This window comes from Oncorhynchus keta, chromosome 19, assembly GCF_023373465.1.
Source record: "Oncorhynchus keta strain PuntledgeMale-10-30-2019 chromosome 19, Oket_V2, whole genome shotgun sequence".
Lineage (NCBI taxonomy): Eukaryota > Metazoa > Chordata > Actinopteri > Salmoniformes > Salmonidae > Oncorhynchus > Oncorhynchus keta.
The window spans coordinates 23,565,721-23,590,629 of record NC_068439.1 but is presented as its reverse complement, the minus strand read 5'-3'; the positions used below and the strand labels follow the sequence as shown (position 1 = coordinate 23,590,629).

Here is a 24,909-nt window from a genome sequence, read left to right as displayed (position 1 = left end):
TAAATATTCCCTGTGTTAGGTCAGTTAGGATTACCACTTTATTTTAGGAATGTGAAATGTCAGAATAATAGTAGAGAGAATGATTTATTTCATCTTTTATTTCAACAAATTCCCAGTGGGTCAGAAGTTTACATACACTCAATTAATATTTGGGACGGCAGATGGCCTAGTGGTTAGCGCGTTGGACTCGTAACTGAAATGTTGCAAGATCGAATCCCCTAGCGTTCTGCCCCTGAACAAAGCAGTTCACCCATTGTTCCTAGGCCGTCATTGAAAATAAGAATTTGTTCTTAACTGACTTGCCAAGTTAAATAAAGGGGAAAAAAATACAGAATTTGGTAGCATTGCCTTTAAATTGTTTAACTTGGGTCAAACGTTTCGGTTAGCCGTCATCAAGCTTCCCAAAAAGTACAATCTTTGTCCCCATGTGCAGTTGCAAATTGTAGTCTGGCTTTTTTATGCCTATTTTGGAGCAGTGACATCTTCTATGCTGAGCGGCCTTCAGGTTATGTCAATGTAGGACTCGTTTTTACTGTGGATATAGATACTTTTGTACCGGTTTCCTCCAGCATTTTCACAAGGTCCTTTGCTGCTGTTCTGGGATAGATTTGCACTTTTCGCACCAAAGTACGTTCATCTCTATGAGACAGAATGCATCTCCTTCCTGAGGGGTGTGATGTCTGCGTGGTCCCATGGTGTTTATACTAATGTACTATTGTTTGTACAGATCAATGTGGTACCTTCAGGTGTTTTGCTCCCAAGGATGAACCAGACTTGTGGAGGTCTACCATTTTTTTCCTGAGGTCTTGGCTGATTTCTCTTAAATTTCCCATGATGTCAAGCAAAGAGGCACTGAGTTTGAAGGTAGGTCTTGAAATACATCCACAGGTACACCCCCAATTGACTCAATTTATGTCAATTAGCCTATCAGAAGCTTCTAAAGCCATGACATAATTTTCTGGAATTTTCCAAGCGGTTTAAAGGCACAGTCAACTTAGTATATGTAAACTTCTGACCCACTGGAATTGTGATGCAGTAATTTACAAGTGAAATAATCTAATAATAAGACATTTGTGGAGTGGTTGAAAAACTAGTTTTAATGACTCCAACCGAAGTGTATGTAATCTAGCGACTTCAACTGTATGTAAATGTGATATTTAATTATTTAATAAATTCGCAAACATTTCTTAAAATCTGTTTTTGCTTTGTCATTATGGGTATTGTGTGTAGATTGATGGGAGAAATAAACAATTTAATACATTTTAGAATAAGGCTGTAACAAAATGTGGAAAAAGTCAAGGGGTCTGAATACTTTCCAAATGCACTGTTTTGGAATGAAATTCAATTTGTGAGTGTTAAATCCTAGAATGCAGCAATCCAAATGCAACAACAATTACTTTTTATTGTTGTTTTTATTTGTTTTGTTTGCCTTTCAGTTGGAGGTAGGTGGGAGGAAGAAATTCTAAATATTTTTTGCTTCATAATTAGATTAAACTTTTAGAAGAAAGGGTTCCAAAAGAGTTCTTCGGCTATCCCCATAGAAGAACCCTTTTTAGTTCCAGGTAGAACCCTATTTTGGAAAGGGTGGAACTCAAAAGGGTTCTACCTGAAACCAAAAAGTGTTCTTCAAAGGGTTATCCTATGGGGAAAGCCGAAGAACCCTATTAGGTTCAAGATAGCACCTTTTTTTTTGTAGAGTGTAGAGTTAAAGAGAAGCTGACAGGACGTTGCCTTTTTTCAACAATGTAGTTAGTTATTCATAATGTAACTGCCCTTTGATCACTATGCCTTTTTTCAACAATGTAGTTAGTTATTCATAATGTAACTGCCCTTTGATCACTATGCCTTTTTTCAACAATGTAGTTAGTTATTCATAATGTAACTGCCCTTTGGTCACTGCCTTTTTTCAACAATGTAGTTAGTTATTCATAATGTAACTGCCCTTTGGTCACTGCCTTTTTTCAACAATGTAGTTAGTTATTCATAATGTAACTGCCCTTTGATCACTATGCCTTTTTTCAACAATGTAGTTAGTTATTCATAATGTAACTGCCCTTTGATCACTATGCCTTTTTTCAACAATGTAGTTAGTTATTCATAATGTAACTGCCCTTTGATCACTATGCCTTTTTTCAACAATGTAGTTAGTTATTCATAATGTAACTGCCCTTTGGTCACTGCCTTTTTTCAACAATGTAGTTAGTTATTCATAATGTAACTGCCCTTTGGTCACTGCCTTTTTTCAACAATGTAGTTAGTTATTCATAATGTAACTGCCCTTTGATCACTATGCCTTTTTTCAACAATGTAGTTAGTTATTCATAATGTAACTGCCCTTTGGTCACTATGCCTTTTTTCAACAATGTAGTTAGTTATTCATAATGTAACTGCCCTTTGATCACTATGCCTTTTTTCAACAATGTAGTTAGTTATTCATAATGTAACTGCCCTTTGGTCACTGCCTTTTTTCAACAATGTAGTTAGTTATTCATAATGTAACTGCCCTTTGATCACTATGCCTTTTTTCAACAATGTAGTTAGTTATTCATAATGTAACTGCCCTTTGATCACTATGCCTTTTTTCAACAATGTAGTTAGTTATTCATAATGTAACTGCCCTTTGGTCACTATGCCTTTTTTCAACAATGTAGTTAGTTATTCATAATGTAACTGCCCTTTGATCACTATGCCTTTTTTCAACAATGTAGTTAGTTATTCATAATGTAACTGCCCTTTGATCACTATGCCTTTTTTCAACAATGTAGTTAGTTATTCATAATGTAACTGCCCTTTGATCACTATGCCTTTTTTCAACAATGTAGTTAGTTATTCATAATGTAACTGCCCTTTGGTCACTGCCTTTTTTCAACAATGTAGTTAGTTATTCATAATGTAACTGCCCTTTGGTCACTGCCTTTTTTCAACAATGTAGTTAGTTATTCATAATGTAACTGCCCTTTGGTCACTATGCCTTTTTTCAACAATGTAGTTAGTTATTCATAATGTAACTGCCCTTTGATCACTATGCCTTTTGGAGACGTGCGTGCTTATAAGTCTGAAAAGTTGAGGCTATGGATGAATGGCCACACTCCTAGCACTCTTGTTGATGCTGGTAAAATAAACAGGAGTGGGCGAGGAAGTTGTGTTTATTTATTTGGACATCCATGCATTGGACATCTCTGTGGAGACATGGCTACGTTAACAGGAAATGAAAGCATTTTGAACCTGCTGTGATGGTTCATTGTGGTTCTGAGCAAAACCCAACTGGTTATTTAGCTGAAGTTTCCATGTGGTGTATCATAATTATTGGTTAATTTGATACAGTATATGATGGTCGGAGGTTGGAGAATGCTTGTGAGATGAGTGCGAGATAGAGTTAGCCAGTGAGATTCATTCAATTGAAATTGATTGAACCCATAATGTTTTGATTAAAAAACATACACTCATGTTGACCAAGGTTGCGCTGGTATTCATTTCCTGATGATATTTCTCACTGCCTGTCGATGTATGCTTTCTCGTGGTCAAGACAGGCACACTATTCATCCTCTGATATTGTCTACCTCCCTCCATGTCTGTCCCTGTAGACTCTCCCTCCCTCCTTCATTAACCCTTCCATTGTCTTCCGCCTGTAGGAGAGTCCACGGCTGCTGCCGGTGCCGCCACTGCAGCTTTACGGCCTCTGACACCTCATCACTTCTGGATCACTTCAACACGGCCCACTGTCAGGATTCCTCCGCCTCCTCTCATCCCTCCGCTTCCTCCGCCACCACCAACGGCTGCTCCGCCACCACCCCCTCCACCCTCAGCATCAAGGAGGAGAGCAAGGGCGACCTCAAGCTCTACAGTCTGGTTCCCCCGGAGGGTCGCGCCGCTGAGGCAGGGCCAGGTGCCGAGGGAGGGGTGAAGAGTGAGGCCCTGGACGAGAAGGACACCCAGGGCCCCAAGGGATGGGTGGAGGCCAGAGAGGCCCAGGCCCAATCCCACGCAGCAGGCCTAGTATGGGTGCCTAAGGAGCGGGCCGGGGACATACTGAGGGGTAGTCCGGCCCAGTATCCCCAGGGCGCCCTGCATCTACTCAATGCTGTGGCCGCCACTCAGGAGCAACAGCACCACCAGCAGAAGGGGGGGTCAGCGGTGCTCAGGGACTCCCCAGGCCTGGTGTTCAGCCTGGGGGGGGTCGACACCAAGGCTTTCCTGTCAGGACAGACCCAGGGCGGTGCCGAGAAGCCCGGGCATCTGGTGCAGCAGTACTCCTCACCCACCGAAGGCAAGGCCGCCAAGGAGGAGTCCCAGTCGCTCCTAAGGGTAAGTAAACTCTCCACTCTCTCTCCTTCCTCACCCTTTCTCTTGTTTTTTTTTTTCACTCCACTACCCATCTGTTCATGAAAACAGCCTATTTTGGACTATTCTCCTGTGTTTTAATGGCCTAAGTTCTGCTGCTGTGCTCTGCTGGAGGTCACTGCAGTGCAGAGAGAGAGAGAACCAAGGCGGAAGCCATTTTGAAGCCATCGTCCCTGAATGATGAATGGTGGTGCTCCAAGTTGTGCCACACCAGAGAGCCTCTGTTATGTTCTCATCCCTCACATCCTTCTCATCCTTAGAGTCTCGCTCTAGTCTCCCACCATGTTTATCAATCCCCCAAAGCTGATGTTTGTCTCCCCTGCTCGGCCTTAATGAGGTAAGACCAAGCCAGCAGAACAGCAGAATGAACCGCCTCTGGTTAGTTCTCCCTCTCTCTGAGCTCCGACCGGTCTAATTGAGATATTGTTTCCAGCCACCCTGAGACTTACAGACATGACAATGGCTATATCTCTCTCACACACACGCACACACACGCACACACACACACACACACACACACACACACACACACACACACACACACACACACACACACACACACACACACACACACACACACACACACACACACACACACACACACACACGCGCGCGCGGACACACACACACACACACACCACCACTAAAAACAATGGTTCAATGAAGAAGCGGAGAGAAAACAAATGTCTGGCTTTTTGTCAATAGAGGCCTTCCTTTCTGTATGCAGCCGCTTTTAATTCAGAGATAAGAATCTCACATTAAGACTTGATTGACTCAGTGCGGTTTGCATTGAATCTGTCTCGCTGGTTCATTTGACTTTGGAGTTAATGTTCTCACTCATTCTGGCACTCCCAACGGGTCTTTGGCTTTTTGGATCCGACATCGCCGTTTGATTCCCAGGCTGTCAATCATGCCTTTCAGCGGACATCAGCACATAGTGTACAGGTTAATAAATAACATATATCAACACAGCGGCCATCTTGAAGGCCTCTTCACAATGATTTGGAGACTTGACAGCAGAGAAAACTTTGAGTCATCAGCCCGCACCTCACACACTGTCAGAGAGAAGAGATCACACTGATTACAAAGATTAACAGCAGTATCTGGCATGTGTGTGTGTGTATGTGTGTGTGTATAAGTGTGTGTATGTGTGTGTGTATGTGTATGTGTGTGTGCGTGTTCTGTGTTTATACTGTACAGTGCAGTGGAGGCTTCAGCATCGGGATATTTGCCACAAAATGTCTGCAGGCCCCATTCAGTCATGCTTAGTGAGTTTCATAAATATCTACAAAACTGGGTTTAAAGTCAGAGATAAGACTGACGGTGCAGACTATTTTTGGGGCTTGTCTGTAGTTATAAAGGTGTGGAGAGACATGGCGTGGCAGGAACAGACTGCCTTAGAATTCACCATTAGAAGAAGACAATTGCCTCACAAAGAGGCCTTTAATGTAATTCTTCCGAAGCCTTCACCACTACTGCCATCTGACATTGAAATAAAATTGGTCTCCAATCGAAATATCTTCTCTCCAAGGTCAGGCAATTGTATATATTTCAGTGTGGATTCAACGGCTTCATGACATGTTCTGCATATGTTATGTCTAGTGTTTACTTTGAACTGAAGCAGGGCTGGACTTAACAGGGGGAGGTGGGAGGTGGTGGCGGGTTATCCCACAAAGCTCTGACATCATCTCTGGCTCCCATCTGCTGTGCTTCACCCACGTTTCATTCAACCCCTTTGACACAGAACATTGAGAAACTGTCAGCTGCCCACGGGGACAGCAGCACTTCCTACGAGCTCTCCATCCAAACTCCATCATTGTCTTATGTAACACATTCGTTAAAAAAAAAAGAAGCTGATTTTGTCTCTCAACATTAGAACTGGGCTGTGTGGATTTGAATAATGTGCTTTTGTGCGTTATTCAGTCTCTCTTAGTCTATCTCCGTTGTCTTTGGCATTTCTCTTTTTCTTCGTTCTCTTTGTGGACAGTTCTGGGTTGGGGAGACATTGGCAGCCCTGGCTGTGTTGGCAGACGCCAGGCTAGGGCGTGGCACGGCTGAGCAGCGCGGTTAAGTCATTATCCAAGGCGTGTCAACGCAGTGTGTGAAAGGATTGGGGCGGGGGCGGAGATTAGACCATAGTCTTCAGGAAATGTTGAATCAGAATGTTTTGGGACAGCTCAGGGCTTAATGGGTCTCAGAAGGGCTCTGAGGTTTTTAGCGTTGATCGTCACAATGTTTTTTCAGTTACCATGACTTAGCTTATGAGTCATCACCTAGAATTATAACATGGGGCAAAGCAAAGAGAGGTGTTCTTAAAGCCAAAATAACCTGAGAAACCAGGTTTGTACTTAGCCTCACACAGTTTAGTACTTCACTTTCTCAAATCCCACTCATATTCTCAGGTTTAAATCTGTGACATGGGTTTGTATTTGTATTTTTGTTTATTATGGATCCCCAAAGCAGCAGCTACTCTTCCTGGCGTCCAGCAAAATTAAGGCAGTTTATACAGTTTACAAAACATTACAATACATTCACAGATCTCACAACATACTGTGTGCCCTCAGGCCCTTACTCCACCGCTACCATCTCTACAGTACTAAATTAATGTGTATGTATAATGCGTATGTTATCGTGTGTGTGTGTATGCATGTGTCTGTGCCAATGTTTGTGTTGCTTCACAGTCCCTGCTGTTCCATAAGGTGTTTTTGTATCTGTTTTTTAAATCAAATTTTACTGCTTGTGTCAGGTACTTGATGTGGAATAGAGTTCCATGTAGTCATTGCTGTATGTACTACTCCGTGCCTCACGTAGTCTGTTCTGAAGTTGGGGACTGTGAAGAGACCTCTTGTGGCATGCATTGTGGGGTATGCATGGGTGTACGTGCTGTGTGCCAGTAGTTTAGACAGACAGCTCGGTGCATTCAACATGTCAATACTTCTCATAAATAAAAGTAGTGATAAAGTCAATCTCTCCTCCACTTTGAACCAGGAGAGATTGACATGTATATTATTAATATGTGCTCTCTATGTACATCCAAGGGCCAGCCGTGGTGCCCTGTTCTGAGCAAATTGCAATTTTACTAAGTCCTTTTTTGTGGCACCTGACCACACAACTGAACAGTAGTCAAGGTGTGACAAAAACTAGGGCCTGTAGGGCCTGCCTTGTTGATGGTGCTGTTAAGAAGGCAGATCATCACTTTATTATAGACATACTTCTCCCCATCTTAGCTACTACTGCATCAATATGTTTTGACCATGACAGTTTAGAATCTAGTGTAACTCCAAGGATTTTAGTCATCTCAACTTGTTGAATTTCTACATTATTTATTACAAGGTTTAGTTGAGGTTTAGGGTTTAGTGAGAGTTTTATTCCAAATTCAATCCTTTTAAAAATTCAATGCTTTTAGTTTTAGAAATATTTAGGGCTAACTTATTCCTTGCCACCCACTCTGAAACTTACTGCAGCTCTTTGCTGAATGTTGCAGTCATTTCAGTCGCTATAGTAGTTGACGTGTATAGTGTTGAGTCATCCGCATACATAGACACTCTGGCTTTACTCAAAGTCAGTGGCATGTTGTTAGTAAAAATTAAAAAGCAAGGGGCCTAAACAGGTACCCTGGGGAATTCCTGATTCTAACTGGATTATATTTGAGATGCTTCCATTAATGAACACCCTCTATGTTCTGTTAGACAAGTAACTCTTTATCCACATTATAGCAGGGGGTGTAAAGCCATAACACATACATTTTTCCATCAGCAGACTATGATAGATAATGTCAAAAGCTGCACTGAAGTCTAACAAGACAGCCCCCACAATAATTTTACCATCAGTTTCTCTCAGTCATTTGTGTAAGTGCTGTGCTTGTTGAGTGTCCTTCCCTATAAGCAAGCATGCTGAACTTCTATTGCCAATTTGTTTACTGTGAAATAGCATTGTATTTGGTCAAACACTATTTTTTCCAGAAGTTTACTAAGGGTTGGTAACAGGCTGATTGGTCGGCTATTTGAGCCAGTAAAGGCGGCTTTACTGTTCTTGGGTGGCGGAATGACTTTAGCTTCCCTCCAGGCCTGAGGGCACGCACTCTCTAGTAGGCTTAAATTGAAGATGTGGCAAATAGGAGTGTCAATATTGTCTGCTATTATCATCAATCATTTTCCATCCAGATTGTCAGATCCCGGTGGCTTGTCATTGTTGGTAGACATCAATCATTTTTTCACCTCTTCCACACTGACTTTACGGCATTCAAAAGTACAATTCTTGTCTTTCATAATTTGGTCCGATATACTTGGATGTGTAGTGTCAGCGTTTGTTGCTGAGATGTCATCCCTAAGTTTGCTTATCTTGCTGTGTGTCTCGATATTAGTCAAAAAAGTATAGATTTTATTCATGACACTGGAGAGGAGGGGGGATTTTGATTGGCGAAAATTAACACCTGCATGTCCAATGACATAATTTATTGCCATTAATTATAATCTTATCCATATGAAATCAGAACTTTCATCACTAAGCTAGATCATTTATCACAGTTGCTTTGCTGGGCCATAATGACCAATTCTTCTCTGGTGGTCCTGATTATAGCTAACAGGAAAGTGATGGAATGTCTGTCTGTCAGTCTGTCTGTTCTTTTCGACCACAATGACAAATTCTCTGGTTCAAAGCAGGAGCAGGGTTTATGATGGTTTATGATGATTTATAGTAGCAACAATCAGTGACAGTACAACAGTACTGATGGTTGCAGAGCTCCTATTAGAGTTGTCAATTGATTTCTCACATGACTTGCCAGTCAGTGCAACCTTAAGCTATTATGACTGTGTTCAAAGTGTGGCCTTCTCCAGTCTCCTCTGGCCTTCATGGCAGTCACTGCCCCGCAGGCTTTCTCTCTTCTTAAGGGCTGTGCCAGTATCCACTAAAGTGGCTGAGTGGAAGCTGGAACTTCACAGTGGCTGAGTGGAAGCTGGAACTTCACAGTGGCTGAGCGGAAGCTGGAGCTTCACAGTGGCTGAGTGGAAGCTGGAACTTCACAGTGGCTGAGCGGAAGCTGGAGCTTCACAGTGGCTGAGTGGAAGCTGGAACTTCACAGTGGCTGAGCGGAAGCTGGAGCTTCACAGTGGCTGAGTGGAAGCTGGAACTTCACAGTGGCTGAGTGGAAGCTGGAACTTCACAGTGGCTGAGTGGAAGCTGGAACTTCACAGTGGCTGAGCGGAAGCTGGAGCTTCACAGTGGCTGAGTGGAAGCTGGAACTTCACAGTGGCTGAGTGGAAGCTGGAACTTCACAGTGGCACGGTGCTTCATCTGTCTATTGCTAACAGGTGTTTAGCGATTTAACCCACCAACAGATCAATGCAAGCGTGTAATGTGTGCTTGTGTGTGACGACAAAAGCTTACTTTCTCAAGTTTTACAACATGACAAATACATTCATGAAACTATTTTGTACTATTAAAGATTTCCACAGCTCAAATCAGATATTTCGAAATCAAGTTTTGAGTCCTGCAGACTGGCTGAAACATCACACATCTCAAAACTTCTCAAAACGAGTTAATAGGCCCACCTGTATTGGTCTCTAGGGTTGAAATATCCCTCTGACTTCTATAAAATCTCTCTTCAACACCTTGGAGGTAGAGGATAGCATTAAAGTAGTGCTTGTCTGTCAAGGACACGCTCGGAATGTTTTTGATCCAACCCCCTCCGATGCTGCCATGGGCCATTCCTTCACACAGCTTATTTGATTCAGTTCTGTTCTTAGATTCTCTCGATATCCCAGTGGCATAGGCAAAGACTGACGTCGTTCTTCTAACACCAATAATTCCTTCAGACAGAGACAGGGCTTCAATAGGCAGATAGAGAGGGTTGTGTGTGTGATAAGGTGAAGCCATATTAATCACCTGGGGCTCCAATTTGACCCCTGGTCACGTAGATGACCTGAGAGGAGTGGTGTCTGGGTTAAGGGTGTTTGATGGGAGTTGGGGAGTTGGAGTACGCACTCAGCAGAGACTCAGGAGGAAGAAGGGCAGAGGGGATGCTGCTGTTGCTGAGGGGGTTGTTTCTGAAGAACTAAATATCTGCCAGCATATAAGTACAGAGGGATTTTGTAGGCACAAACAACCTGGTGTTTGTATATATTTCCCTTTTTTTGACAGAGGAGAGTGGGACAGGGAGTTACCATGTCATCCAATATCAAATCAAAGTTTATTTGTCACGTGCGCTGAATACAACAGGCATTTCACCTTACAGTGAAATGCTTACTTACAGGCTCTAACCAATAGTGCAAAAAAGGTATTAGGTGAACAATTTATAGGTAAAGAAATAAAACAAGAGTAAAAAGACAGGCTATATACAGTAGTGAGGCTATAAAAGTAGCGAGGCTACATACAGACACCGGTTAATCAGGCTGATTGAGGTTAGAGGTCGACCGATTAATCGGAATGACCGATTAATTAGGGCCGATTTCAAGTTTTCATAACAATCGGTAAGCCAAGGTAAATTGCCAGCTAGCATTAAACTTATCTTATAAAAACAATCAATCAATCATAATCACTAGTTAATTACACATGGTTGACGATATTACTAGTTTAACTAGCGTGTCCTGCATTGCATATAATCTGACTGAGCATACAAGCATACTAAAGTACCTATAAGGACATCCAATAGTCAAAGGTTAATGAAATACAAATGGTATAGAGGGAAATAGTCTTATAATTCCTATAATAACTACAACCTTAAACTTCTTACCTGGCAATATTGAAGACTCATGTTCTCATGTTCTGAGCAAGTAACTTAAATGTTAGCTTTCTTACATGGCACATATTGCACTTTTACTTTCTTCACTTTGTTTTTGCATTATTTAAACCAAATTGAACATGTTTAATTATTTATTTGAGGCTAAATTTATTTTATTGATGTATTATATTAAGTGTTCATTCAGTATTGCTGTAATTGTCATTATTACAAATACATTGTTAAAAAAATTGGTTGATTAATCGGTATCGGCTTAATTTGGTCCTCCAATAATCTGTATCGGCGTTGAAAAATCATAATCGGTCGACCTCTAGTAGCCATTTGATTACCTGTTCAGGAGTCTTATGACTTTGGGGTAAAAACTGTTGAGAAGCCTTTTTGTCCTAGACTTGGTGCTCCGGTACCGCTTGCTATGCGGTAGTAGAGAGAACAGTCTATGACTGGGGAGGCTGGGGTCTTTGACCATTTTTAGGGCCATCCTCTGACACCGCCTGGTGTAGAGGTCCTGGATGGCAGGCAGCTTAGCCCCAGTGATGTACTGGGCCGTACACACTATCCTCCTTAGTACTACAGCCCCGTCGAGGAGAATGGGGGTGTGCTCCATCCTCCTTTTCCTGTAGTCCTCAATCATCTCCTTCGTCTTGGTTACATTGCGGGATAGGTTCTTATTCTTGCACCACCCGGACAGTTTTCTGTCTTCCTCCCTATAGGCTGTCTCGTCACTGTCGGTGATCAGGCCTACCACTGTTGTGTCGTCTGCAAACTTAATGATGGTGTTGGATTCGTGCCTGGCCATGCAGTCGTGGGTGAACAGGGAGTACAGGAGGGGACTGAGCATGCACCCTTGGGGAGCTCCAGTGTTGAGGATCAGCGTGGCAGATGTGTTGGTACCTACCCTCAACACCTGAGGGCAGCCCGTCAGGAAGTCCAGGATCCAGTTGCAGAGGGAGGTGTTTAGTCCCAGGATCCTTAGCTTAGTGATGAGCTTTGAGGGTACTATGGTGTTGAACGCTGAGCTGTAGTCAATGAATAGCATTCTCACGTAAGTATTCCTTTTGTCCAGGTGGGAATGGGCAGTGTGGAGTGCAATAGAGATTACATCATCTGTGGATCTGTTTGGGCGGTATGCAAATTGGAGTGGGTCTAGGGTTTCTAGGATAATGGTGTTGATGTGAGCCATGACCAACCTTTCAAAGCACTTCATGGCTACGGATGTGAGTGCTACGGGTCTGTAGTCATTTAGGCAGGTTGCCTTTGTGTTATTGGGCACAGGACTATGGTGGTCTTCTTGAAACATGTTGGTATTACAGACTCAATCAGGGACATGTTGAAAATGTCAGTGAAGACACCTGTCAGTTGGTCAGGACATGCCCGGAGCACACGTCCTGGTAATCCGTCTGGCCCCGCAGCCTTGTGTATGTTGACCTGTTTAAAGGTCTTACTCACGTCGGCTAAGGAGAGCGTGATCACACAGTCGTCCGGAACAGCTGATGCTCTCATGCATGCCTCAGTGTTGTTTGCCTCGAAGCGAGCATAGAAAGGATTTAGCTCGTCTGGTAGGCTCGTGTCACTGGGCAGCTCGCGACTGTGCTTCCCTTTGTAGTCTGTAATAGTTTGCAAGCCCTGCCACATAACACGAGCGTCAGAGCTGGTGTAGTTTGATTCAATCTTAGCCCTGTATTGACGCTTTGCCTGTTTCATGGTTTGTCACAGGGCATAGCAGGATTTCTTGTAATCTTCCGGGTAAGAGTTCCGCACCTTGAAAGCGGCAGCTCTACCCTTTTGCTCAGTGCGAATGTGGCCTGTAATCCATGGCTTCTGGTTGGGGTATGTACGTACAGCCACTGTGGGGACGACGTCCTCGATGCACTTATTGATAAAGCCAGTGACTGATGTGGTGTACTCCTCAATGCCATCGGAAGAATCCCGGAACATGTTCCAGTCTGTGATAGCAAAACAGTCCTGTAGTTTAGCATCTGCTTCATCTGACCACTTTTTTATAGACTGAGTAACTGGTACTTCCTGCTTTAATTTTTGCTTATAAGCAGGAATTAGGAGGATAGCGTTGTGGTCGGATTTACCAACTGGAGGGCGAGGGAGAGCTTTGTACACGTCTCTGTGTGTGGAGTACAGGTGATCTATAATTTTTCCCCCCTCTGGTTGCACATTTAACATGTTGATGGAAATTTGGTAGAACTGATTTAAGTTTCCCTGCATTAATGTCTGCGGCCACTAGGAACTATGCGTGAGTGGTTTCCTGTTTGCTTATTTCCTTATACAGGTGACTGAGTGCGGTTTTAGTGCCAGAATCTGTCTGTGGTGGTAAATTAACAGCCACAAAAAGTATAGCTGAAAACTCTCTAGGCAAGTAGTGTGGCCTGCAATTTATCACAATATACTCTACTTCAGGTGAGAAAAATCTAGAGACTTCCTTAGATTTCGTACACCAGTTGTTGTTTACAAATATGCACAGACCGCCCCCCCCCCACTCGTCTGTTCTATCTTGCCGGTGCAGCGTATATCCCGCTAGCTGAATATCCATGTCGTCATTCAGCCACGATTCCGTTAAACATAGGATATTACAGTTTTGGATGTCCCGTTGGTAGGATATTTGTGATCGTACCTCGTCTAGTTTATTGTCCAATGATTGCATGTTGGCGAGTAGTATTGACGGTAACGGCAGCTTTCCCACTCGCTTTTTCCGGGTCCTGACCAGGCATCCGGCTCTTTGTCCTCTGTACCTTCTTCGCTTCCTCTTGCAAATAACAGGGATGTTGGCCCTGTCGGGTGTTTTGAGAATATCTTCTGTGTCTTGCTTGTTAAAGAAAAACTCTTTGTCTAATCCGAGGTGAGTGATCGCTGTCCTGATATCCAGAAGCTATTTTTTGCCATAATTTACGGTTGCAGAAACATTATTGACAAAATATGTAACAAATAACGCGAAAAAACCCAGATATTAGCGCAATTGGTTGGATGCCCGGAAAACTGCTGCCATTTCTTCCGGAGCCATTTTGTCTGTCTGATCCTGAGTCATTGAAGCTGATGGCTTTCCCTTAGCTGCTTGCGGGTTTGGAGGGATGGATGGAGGATGGCATGAGGAAGAGGAGTGGGCAAGTAGGCCTCCTCTGCTCTCCACTTCTCCTGTGCTGACGAGAGAAAGAGAAGAAGAATGAGAGAAGAGAGGGAAAGAGAGAACAGCAGTAAGAGGATTGGGTAGAGAGATGGGTGGGTTAAGCAAACATACAAACAAGAACAAGCTGTTCTCCACAACAGCTGAATGTGCACAGCAGCTACCTAGCGTAACAACTTCCCAATACGTGTGGAGAAGTTTCTCCTAGTGTTAGACATGCCTTTAGATCCGTGCGGACGATCCCAACAGCTATTAGCATAGTTAACCCTGTCTGTTGACAGACATAGCCAGTTCATCTGAGTAGGAATACATACACTACATGTCCAAAAGTATGTGGACAACTTCTCGTTGAACATCTCATTCCAAAATCATGGCCATTAATATGGAGTTGGTCCCCCCTTTGCTGCTATAACAGCCACTAGATGTTGGAACATTGCTGTGGGGACTTGCTTCCATTCAGTCACAAGAGCATTAGTGAGGTCTGGCACTGATGTTTGGCGATTAGGCCTGGCTCGCAGTCGGCGTTCCAATTTGTCCCAAAGGTGTTCGATGGGGTTGAGGTCAGGACTGTGGACCAGTCAAGTTCTTCCACACCAATCTCGACAAACCATTTCTGTATGGACCTCACTTTGTGCACGGGGCATTGTCATGCTGAAACAGGAAAGAGCTTTCCCCAAACTATTGCCACAAAGTTGGAAGCACTGAATCGTCTAGAATGTCATTGTATGCTGTAGCGTTAAGATTCCCCTTCATCGTAACTAAGGGACCTAGCCCGAATCATGAAAAACAACCTCAGGCCATTGTTCCTTCTCCACCAAACTTTACAGTTGGCTCTATGCATTGGGGCAGGTTATAAATGAAGGTAAAGAGTTAGCATTCACCATTGTTGATGTGAGACGGAACAGAAGGCAGAGAGAGTGGAGGGGGAGCGGTTAGGGAAGTGGTCCAGGTGAGTGGCTCGGCTCTGCCCAGCGCTGGGCTGACGACGCCAGACAGATGGCATTTCTTAGGGGGCATGGCCACTGGCACAGAGCTGAGGATGGAGGGATGGGTAAAGAGGATGAGGTGTGGTGACTATCTCTAGCGACCTGTTACAGTCACAGGGCTGAAGATGGAGGGATGGGGAAAGAGGAGGGATGGTGGGATGGTGGGATTGAGGGACGGAGGTTAGGTGTGGTGGCTGTCTCTAGTGACCTGTTAGTGCGACTCCTTCAGCATCCCTGCTGCTGCTGCTGCTCATTTCGACAGCTGCCGGTGATTGTGCTGACATGGCACATCCTATCTTCTGCCAGCCTTACCTGTGAACACCTGTCTCTTACCAAGCACAACAACGTCTATAAACTCCCTGAGAAAATGAATAAATCAGCACTTCAACCCTAAGACTGTCTGGGCTAGGCTGTGCATACACAATCACCTGCTGCATTTTGGAACATGTTATAAAGACTGGATAGTGGATGGTGAAGTCCTGCCACCCATGTCCACCTTTTATTCCATGGCTCCATGTTGGGAAATGTTCAGGCTACCAAACTACACAAGTGTGCCAAGTTTCATGCTTTTCTGAAAAAGCACACACCTTCCCCACTGCACTCCTCCCTCAACGTCATCAAAACGAAGGAGCTGATTGTGGACCTCAGAAGGCTGAAGAAATTTGGCTTGGCCTCGTAAGTCCCTCGTGAACTACTACAGATGCACCATTGAGATCATCCTGTCGAGCTGTATCACCACCTGGTACGGCAACTGCACTGGTGCGGTCAGCCCAACGCATCACAGGGGGCACACTGCCTGCCCTCCATGACATCTACAGCACCCGGTGTCACAGGAAGGCCAAGAAGATCATCAAGGACCTCAGCCACCCGAGCCACGTCCTGTTCACTCCGCTACCATCTAGAAGGCGGAGACAGTACAGTTAAATTGTTACCACTAGCTGGCCTCCACCCAGTAACCTGCCCTGAACTTAGTCACTGTTACTAGCTGGCTAACACCCGCTACTCCACCCTGCACCTTAGAGACTGCCGCCCTATGTACATTGTCATTGAACACTAGTCACTTTAATAATGTTTACATACTGTTTTACCCACTTCATATGTATACACTGTATTCTAGTCAAGGCCTATCCTATATAACTCCTGCTGTACACACCTTTTCTATTCATATACTGTCCATACTGTCTATGCACACATCGCATACATATATATTTTTCTATTCCGGACTCTGACATTGCTCATTCTAAAATGTCTTAATTCCTTTGTTTTTATTTGGGGGATTTGAGGGCATTGTTTTGTATTGTTAGTTATTACTGCACTGTCACTACACCCGCGATAACATCTGCAAAATATGTGTACGCAACCAATAACATTTTATTCGATATACAGTAGTTTAGCGTTTAGTCTAGTGTTATGAGCAGGAGAAGCTCTGTTGTCCCTGCAAGTCTAAAGATGCCGGTCACAAACGTGATACGTGGTGTTGTTATGGAGTTCTAATTGTTAGTAGGGAGTTGTGTGACTCATATTGCTCAAGTAGAACACTGTGATCTGGAAGGTCTAAGAAAGTAGAACAGTCATGATGAAGTTCACATTATGAATACCACACTTGGCTTGCCTGCTGACATTTTCCAATGTGTTTTATGTTGTTCATACAGAGGGAGGGAAAGTTACAACAACATAGAGGGTGTTTCCTATCATTAGCTCGACAACCTTAAAGGGTTAATTTGTCCTTACTAATGACTGACCTATTCCCTATATACTGCACTACTTTTGACCAGGCCCCATAGAGCTATGTAGGGAATAGGGTGCCATTTTGGCCACATTCTTAGATAGTTGTCTAGATAGTTGTACCTAGATCGTCTGTAGCTTTTCTGAATACTGTTGACTGAACACCTATTTCAGATAGAGGTAGCCTTGTTGTTTTGTCCCATTGTATTTGTCCAATGATTCCATGTTAGAATATCAATGCATGTCAAACAGGTCTTGCCACTATAGTGTAAGGCCATCCTTTTTGGCTAAGATAACAATACAGCATTAATAGCGTTCCCAACATTCTAAAAAGCAAGATCCCTTCAAGCTTTTCATTCATATGAAGAGCTATGAGTCTATGTGCACAGATTGTATTCTAACCGTTGTATGATTGGTTTTAACAGACTGGCTATGTTGCCTTTGGCCTGGAGGCCATGTCCCCCTGGTCGCCAACCTTAATGTGGCGATAATCAGACTAGCGTAGCCTAGTGCTTTAGCGCTTCACCCCTTCTACACTACTTTACACTAGGGGGTTGTTCGGTTCTTTGAATTCTACCTGAAGGTATTTTACGCCGGGCACAAAATTAGAAGGGGCAGAGAATTGAAAGTGAGAGTGAATGTGTATTCGAGCGCAATATAAATGAATTATGGCTGAAAGAAGGGTCGCTGTAAACAAAACGTCGGCTCAAAGCAGATCCGAAATGAAATTCATTAACTCTGCCATAGTTTAAGTTTCCGCATGCTGAGTCTAATTATATTCAGTGACAGCGGCTTTGATACGTCTCCACTGTAGGTTGCTGTGACTGTAATGTATTGAATTACTCCTAGAATCTTTCCTTATTTCATTTCATTTTCTTTTCTTTCTTTTTTTTGTCATGCCGTTTCCTTTTGCCCTCTTTCAATCTCTGGCTGTAGTTTTGCCCGGAGGGGGAATTCGGCTTGACGGCGCAAATGTATTTTTCCCCTTAGTGAAGCAGTAGAATAATAAAGCTGGAAGCTTCTTCTTCGTTCATTCATTTGAGATAGAGAGAGAGAGTATTGAAAAGAATAGGATCATGGGATAAATCAAGTTTTTTTCCTGATCATCAATATCCTCACTTGGGTTATTATGGATGACATTTATAGATGCTGAACTTTTACTGCAGGCTAAATCAGGGTCACACAGAGTGTTTCTTGGTAGTCTTCAACAAATCTACTTTGAAACAAATGTACACACCTCACACACATGTTTATGGGCTTAAAAAATTGTTGAAATGTATTACATTTTGAGGTTGTGTCCCAATATTACACTTTATACATCACAAAAGACTGAAATATAAAACAACATTTGACATAGAAACACTGGATTTTTAGCTGTTTAAAAAGAAAAGTTTATTTATTATGAAAATTATTAATGACATTCAACCCATGAGGCCACTAGTGGGCAATTTGGTCATTTGACCGCAGGAAATGGGTCTATGACCCACGATGCCCTTTTATACAGACGATTGAGTCCTACTTGCACCCTGGCTGGACCCCTGGTCCTCTCAGCTAGTGTGTGTATGGTCTAAGCAAGACTTCAAAACAGACCAACCATCTAAATGGGCACCTGTATGGCCTTTTTAAATATTCTGCTCAGAGTTCATAGAAGTCATTGGCTTTGTTCGAGAGCATCAAATCCGTGACGCATTGTGGGTAAATTGTGACCGACTGAATGACTAGTTATGTATGATCTAAAGTGATTTATACAGCGGGGGTTCTAATCCTGAATGCTGATGGGTTAAAACCACATTCCAGCTGGTGTCTATTCCATAAGTTACCACTGGCTAAATCTATGATGTTAAAATGCCTATCTACTCTGTTCTATCTGCCCAGCCAGACAATTTATAAACTTTATCTCCACTATAAAAAGCATCTAGACATTATCTCACATTTCATTTACACTAACATTTAGTTTTCAACAGCGGTTGTATAAACCTTGCTGTCTGTCTCCGACATTTGCAAAATTGTTTCAATATTCAAATTCGATGAGCTACGGGCTTGTACTCAATATCTCTCAGAGTACCGGCAATCCTACTTGATCTGTCTTTTTGAGACCTGGCATACGGAACAGGATCCCAAATCCGTTGTGGAGCTGCTTGGCTACACAATTGTTAGATTGGATCAAAACACAAACTCTGGTAAGACAAATGGTGGTAGAGTTTGTGCATTCATCAATGAGAAATATTGCAATCCTGCCCATATTACAACGAAGCACAAGGTGTGTAATAAAGACATGGCTCTTAACCTACAGCCAGGTTATTTATTGTTTACATAGCCCCCTCTGCTGACACCCAAATAGCTACCGACTTAATTCATGACCTTGTATCCCAGGCTGAGACAATCACCTGAAGCAGTAAAGCTGATCCTGGGAGACTTTAACATGCACAATCACATATCAATTACCATGTCTTACCCGAAATGAACCCTGTCTGGACCTCTGTTATGGTAGCATCCCAGGTATGTATTTTTGCAAGGAATTGCCCAATCTTGGGAGTTGGGACCATAACATGGTTTAGCTCATTCCAGTCTACAAAGCACGTCTGCAGCGAGAGAAGGCTGAAACGGTGGAGATTAAAAGCTGGACTCCTGGAGAGACAGAAGCCCTCCAGGACTGTTTTGAGTCCATGAACTGGGCTTCTCTGATGGACAGAGCCAATGACCTGGAAGAGGCAGCAGATACCGTCTCTTGAGTACATCCGTTTCTGTGAGGATTCCCAAAAAGAAAGTTAACATCTTCCTCAATAATAAACCGTGGGTAACTTGACAATTTAAAAAAGTGTTAAAATCAGGTGGCAGAAAAGAGAAAAGGAAAAATATTCAGAGGCAACTTAAAAGCAAAATGAAGGAATACAAGGCAGCATACAAAGACAAATTAAAAAACCTTTTCAAGGACAAGGACACAGTAGGAAAGCCTGGCAAGGGCTACAAACCATCACAGGCTACAAACCAAGGAGACATTGTATGACTGTCGAAAATTACAATTATTTGGACAGTTTCTATTATAGGTTTGCATATCGTGCCTTCAGGGGTGTTGATGATACATTACTGGTCATGCTGAACAATATCTATGAACATTTAGAAAAGGCTCATTTAAATGATAAACTGGTGAATTTGGTTGTCAACTCTCTCCTGATCAAATGGATTCATAGTTTCCTTGTGAACCGTACTCAACAAGTGAAGTTTAACTCTGCCATCCCTACATCTAGAATGGTGGATACAGGAGCCCCTCAAGGTTGCATGCTTTCGCCACAAGTTTTTTTTTAAATATGCAGATGACACCGCTGTTGTGGGTTTCCTCCACTCAGACCAAACCTCTCTTCAAGGTTTTGACAGAGAAACGGCTAAATTCGTCCAGTGGTGTGCAGATTACTAGGATATATTGCCATGGTCTTGTCGACTTTGTCTCGGACCAAACAACACCCATGCCAATATAACCTCCAAACGGCGGCTCCTCTGGCATTATCCCTTCATTCTTCATCAGTAGATCGGCAGTGGCCTGCAGTGCCTTCTGCACTGTCAAACCAGAACAGAACCCCAGAACAGCTACCGTAGCAGATAAGACCATTACTAACCTACAGTCATTGTTGCAGCACTTATTGCTCACCCCACATAGTTGCAGAACGGGCAGAGAAACATACACCTATACGTCCTTGCTATTGCTGACAGATGTTTTTAGACTTGTGCTTGAGGATCCTACACTCAGTAGAATCTTTTTCATTACCAAAGGGTTCTACCTGGAACCAAAAAGGGTTTTCCAATGAGGACAAACGAACTAGCCTTTTTTTCTAAGAATGTAGCACTCAATGCTCACCCCATATAGCCCCAGAACGGGCAGCTGAACAGACACCTGCCTGGCCTGTATTACTAGCAAATGTTTCTAGCCTTGTGCTCAAGGGGTCCTAGCACTCTCGCCCAAGCCCACAGGAAGCAGGGTTTCCCCTCTCTCGCTGTCCTCATTTTCACACTGTACCCAGTTTCCGGTCTAATAATACACATGAAAGCCTTGGTAGTATGAATGAAATCAACATCCATGCTCTTTGTGGGCCTGGTTGCCCTTTAGGGGATGTGGGCTGGGCATCCTGGAAGGTACCAGCCATGCCATGGTGTAGTTGTCCTCTGAGGCTACATCCACTTCCACAACCTAGATAGCTTGCATCCGACTGTCATTCCAGGACTGTGTGTGTGTGTGTGTGTGTGTGTGTGTGTGTGTGTGTGTGTGTGTGTGTGTGTGTGTGTGTGTGTGTGTGTGTGTGTGTGTGTGTGTGTGTGTGTGTGTGTGTGTGTGTGTGTGTGTGTGTGTGTGTGTGTGTGTGTGCGCCTGTGTGTGTGTGCGCCTGTGTGTGTGTGCGCCTGTGTGTACGTCAGTGCATGCGTGTTTCCGAGAGGAGTATCATGGCCTGGTTATTTTCCTCTTGTTATGATTAGCTAAGCTGACATCACTTTAGATCCATCCGGGAGGGAGAGGTCATTATATAGTGTGAGCTGGGTTGTGTTACCCTGGTGGTTAGTTATTAGACTCACCCCGCATGGAGGGATTTCCTCTAAGGTCAGCTGGTCAGAGGACCACCTTGGGAGTTTTGGATCTCTCTCACATGGGCCCATAACACAACACAGATAGAACAGACCTATACTCTCACAGCCAGAACACAGACTTTCACCACCATTCACAGAATATGTCACCCTTCATAGACACCCATCTCTGCATTGATTCCTCCGGCCCTACTACTTTTGGGTGTTAGATTACAGTACACCTTAAGTTGGCTGGATGTCCTTTGGGTGTTGGACCATTCTTGATACACACGGTAAACTGTTGTGTGTGAAAACCCAGCAGCTTTGCAGTTCTTGACACACTCAAACCGGTGTGCCTGTCACCTACCAAAGGCACTTAAAAATTTGTCTTGCCTGTTCATCCTCTGAATGGCACACATATACAATCCATGTCTCACTTGTCATCCCCCTCCTTTCCTCCCCTCTCTTCTCCTCTCCTTTCCTGCCCTATCCTGCCCTCTCCTCCCCTCCATTCACCTATCCTCCCCTCTCCTCTCCTGCCCTCTATTCTCCTCCCCTCCCTTCTCCTGCCCTCTCCTCCCCTCTCCTCTTCTTCCCTCTTATCCCTTCTCAACTCCTGCCATCCCCTATCATCACCTCGAGGGTTGCACATTTTGGGGAATATTCAGAGGTGTAAACTTTCAGTGGGAATTAACAGGAATATATGGGAATTAAAGGAAATATATGCAAATTAATATTAATACCATTTAAATGTAGATTTTTTTGCATTGTATATATTTACCATATCATATGTGTAACGTCTGCTTCCAACTCACACCCTCAAACACCTAGATCGCCTGAACGCAGCTCACTATCCAGATCCCAATCACCTGAATTCTAATCACCTGTTCACACACCTGTATGTCATTATCCCACACTATTTAGTTCAGTTCTTTGCACCCCATCACTGTGAGGTATTGTTTGTTTTGTGACACATGCCTTTCAGAGCGCTGTTTGTCCTGTGAGTGACTCCTCCCGTGTATGATAGTTTTTGCCTGCCTCACAAACGACTCCTTTTGCCTATTCCCTTCCTGTAATTTAGCCTTTCGGATTTCCTGTTATCTACCTATTGCCTGATCTCCCGGACTACTTTACTAGCCTTTTCCCTGCCTGTACTATTGCCCCTTTGGACCCCTTGTGTATGACCTTCTGCCTGCCGCTGAACCCAACTACCTGCGACCTCCTGTGGTCCTTTACAATTAACACCTGCTGCACCCTGCGAATGAAACCAGCTCTCTGTCTCCCTTCATGTTCATTACAATATGGAGACAGAAACTTAAACCTTTTACCTTATCATAAGTAGAAATAATTGCAAATGATGAAATCCTTCCAATAGAAATAAAACAAATATTTTGTAACGAATTGAACTTTAATGAAATGAGTTGACTCTTTACATGGGATGATTTCACTGAACAACAAAAGAAAGGGAATATTGAATGATCACAATGATCCATCGCATCTCCCAAAAAATGTTTTCAATCTACATCTGTAAAATTTTATTCTAGAAACTAAAGCTTAGGTTGTCTTCCTCTCAGGCTTCCATGTCTTCTCCCTGGACATCCTCAATGTCCACTTCTTGAACCTCAGACTCTGAGGCCTCTTCGCTGTCACTTTCCAACCTTGTTGAGGATGACTCGCTGTCAGGCTCAAAAGCCTCACATTTGCCTGGATGGCCACCGATTTTTTCAACCCTTGTATTGGTCAGCCTGTTGCTTTGGTGTGTGTGTTCCCAAACAAGGACCAGTTGCTGTTTTAAAATGAAACATGTATGGAAACAGCTGAATTAACACTCAGTTAGCAGGCTCAAGCAAGCTAAAACCCACATGGTAGCAAAAACTAACTAGCAGATATTGTTAACAAGTTAGAAATAATTTAAACACACTTTGCTGTAGGCTACTATTTACTAGTTAACAAAAAATCATGCATGTCATATAAAATATATTCAACCAATCAAGTATTGTAATCAAAACTTACTGGAAAGCATGTAGTCCTTGGCTCTGACAGTGTTGTAATGTGGGTTCAATAGCATCTCATTAGTGTGCAAGATCTTGAGAATCAGCTGTACATGTGATGGAAGAGTGCACTGTCCATGCAGAGGGTTGCAATTCTATTGAATTGGGGACAGTTTAACCTAAATATACCACAAGACCTAGAATTGCCTTATATGTATCCCTCAAAAATGGTTCACTGTTATAAGCTAACTTTTTAGATAAATGTAAGAAAAATTCCCCAAATACCAGGACTTAACTTCCCATTGATAATTTCTGGAAAAATTCCAGAAATCTACCGGAAAGTTTCCGACCTTTTGCAACCCTAATCACCTCTCTTCCCCTCCCCTCTCCTCTCCTCTCCTCTCCTCCCCTCTCCTCTTCTACCCTCCCTCTCCTGCCACCCAGCTGTCCAGACAGGGAGGTGATGGCTGCCAAGTGGCCCTGTGGAGCGCAGATTAGATAGTGCCACTGCCTGAGTAAGACAGGCGGAGGAGCTGTGTGTGCATGCTTGTGTGTGTGCGAGAGAGTTTTGTTTGTGTGTGTGTGTTCGTGAGAGAGAGAGGGAGAGGGAGTGTGAGAGACAGCCAGTGTTGCCAGTGTTAATGCAGTCCTCAGGAGCACTCCAGCCTGTCAACACAACCCCTGGACCGATGTTATATAAATCTGTTCAACAGACAACAATGCACTCTGCTAGCCAAAGTAGGTTATTTGTGTGTGTGTGTGTGCGTGTGTGCATTATGTTTTCAAATCTACATTAGAGTATATCTGTTAGCATCAGCATGCGAACACACAAACACTATGCTAAAATGTTGCAAACAGTACAACACTGTTTATACGTCAGCTGTGTAGTTTGCCACATTAATGTATGTGTCTGGTTTACACCCTGTTCTATTTACCCAGCAGTCTGTGTTTGTTTTGGGTTTTTGTGCTTGTAAAACCATAGTTGTGACCGTTCGTATGTGTGTGAGCATTTGTTTTCTCTCCACGCATAGCCTGCTCTACTTCAATGCTCTATCGCTTAGTGTTGCGCCAACACATCTCAGACAGGACAGGAAGTGGGGGGAAAAGCTCCTCCGCAACCTGCAGCTGAATTCCATAACAGGGTGCCACATTTTACTGGCAGTGAAAAAGAAAGTGAGGGGGCAGTTGAACATAAAGGGGCCAGAGGGATACCTACGCCTGTCTGCCTGCTTATGGGGACTGGGGCAAGTACTGGGGCTTGGGGTTAAGGCTGGAGCTAAGGCGGGGGCTGGGGCTGGGCATGACGGGGTGGGTTGGAGGAATGATTACCTCAGTGGTGCACTGTCTGCCCGGACGGGGGTGGAATACAGTGGTGCGCTTCAACCACCCGCCTTCCAGGACGCCACTGTTTATTTTTGTCTATGGGCTGATGGGAAATGTGACTGCTGC

General features: G+C 43.6%; 1 protein-coding gene across 3 annotated transcripts in view; it reads left to right on the top strand.

The window, feature by feature from the left end:
* Window positions 1-24,909, top strand: part of trps1 (trichorhinophalangeal syndrome I) — a 181,082-nt gene that overhangs the window by 72,013 nt on the left and 84,160 nt on the right. For all 3 annotated transcript variants that reach the window (XM_052470060.1, XM_052470059.1, XM_052470058.1), the window contains one exon: window positions 3,633-4,305. In XM_052470060.1, coding sequence (XP_052326020.1) covers window positions 3,633-4,305 — 673 coding nt within the window. The remainder of the gene's footprint in view (window positions 1-3,632; window positions 4,306-24,909) is intronic.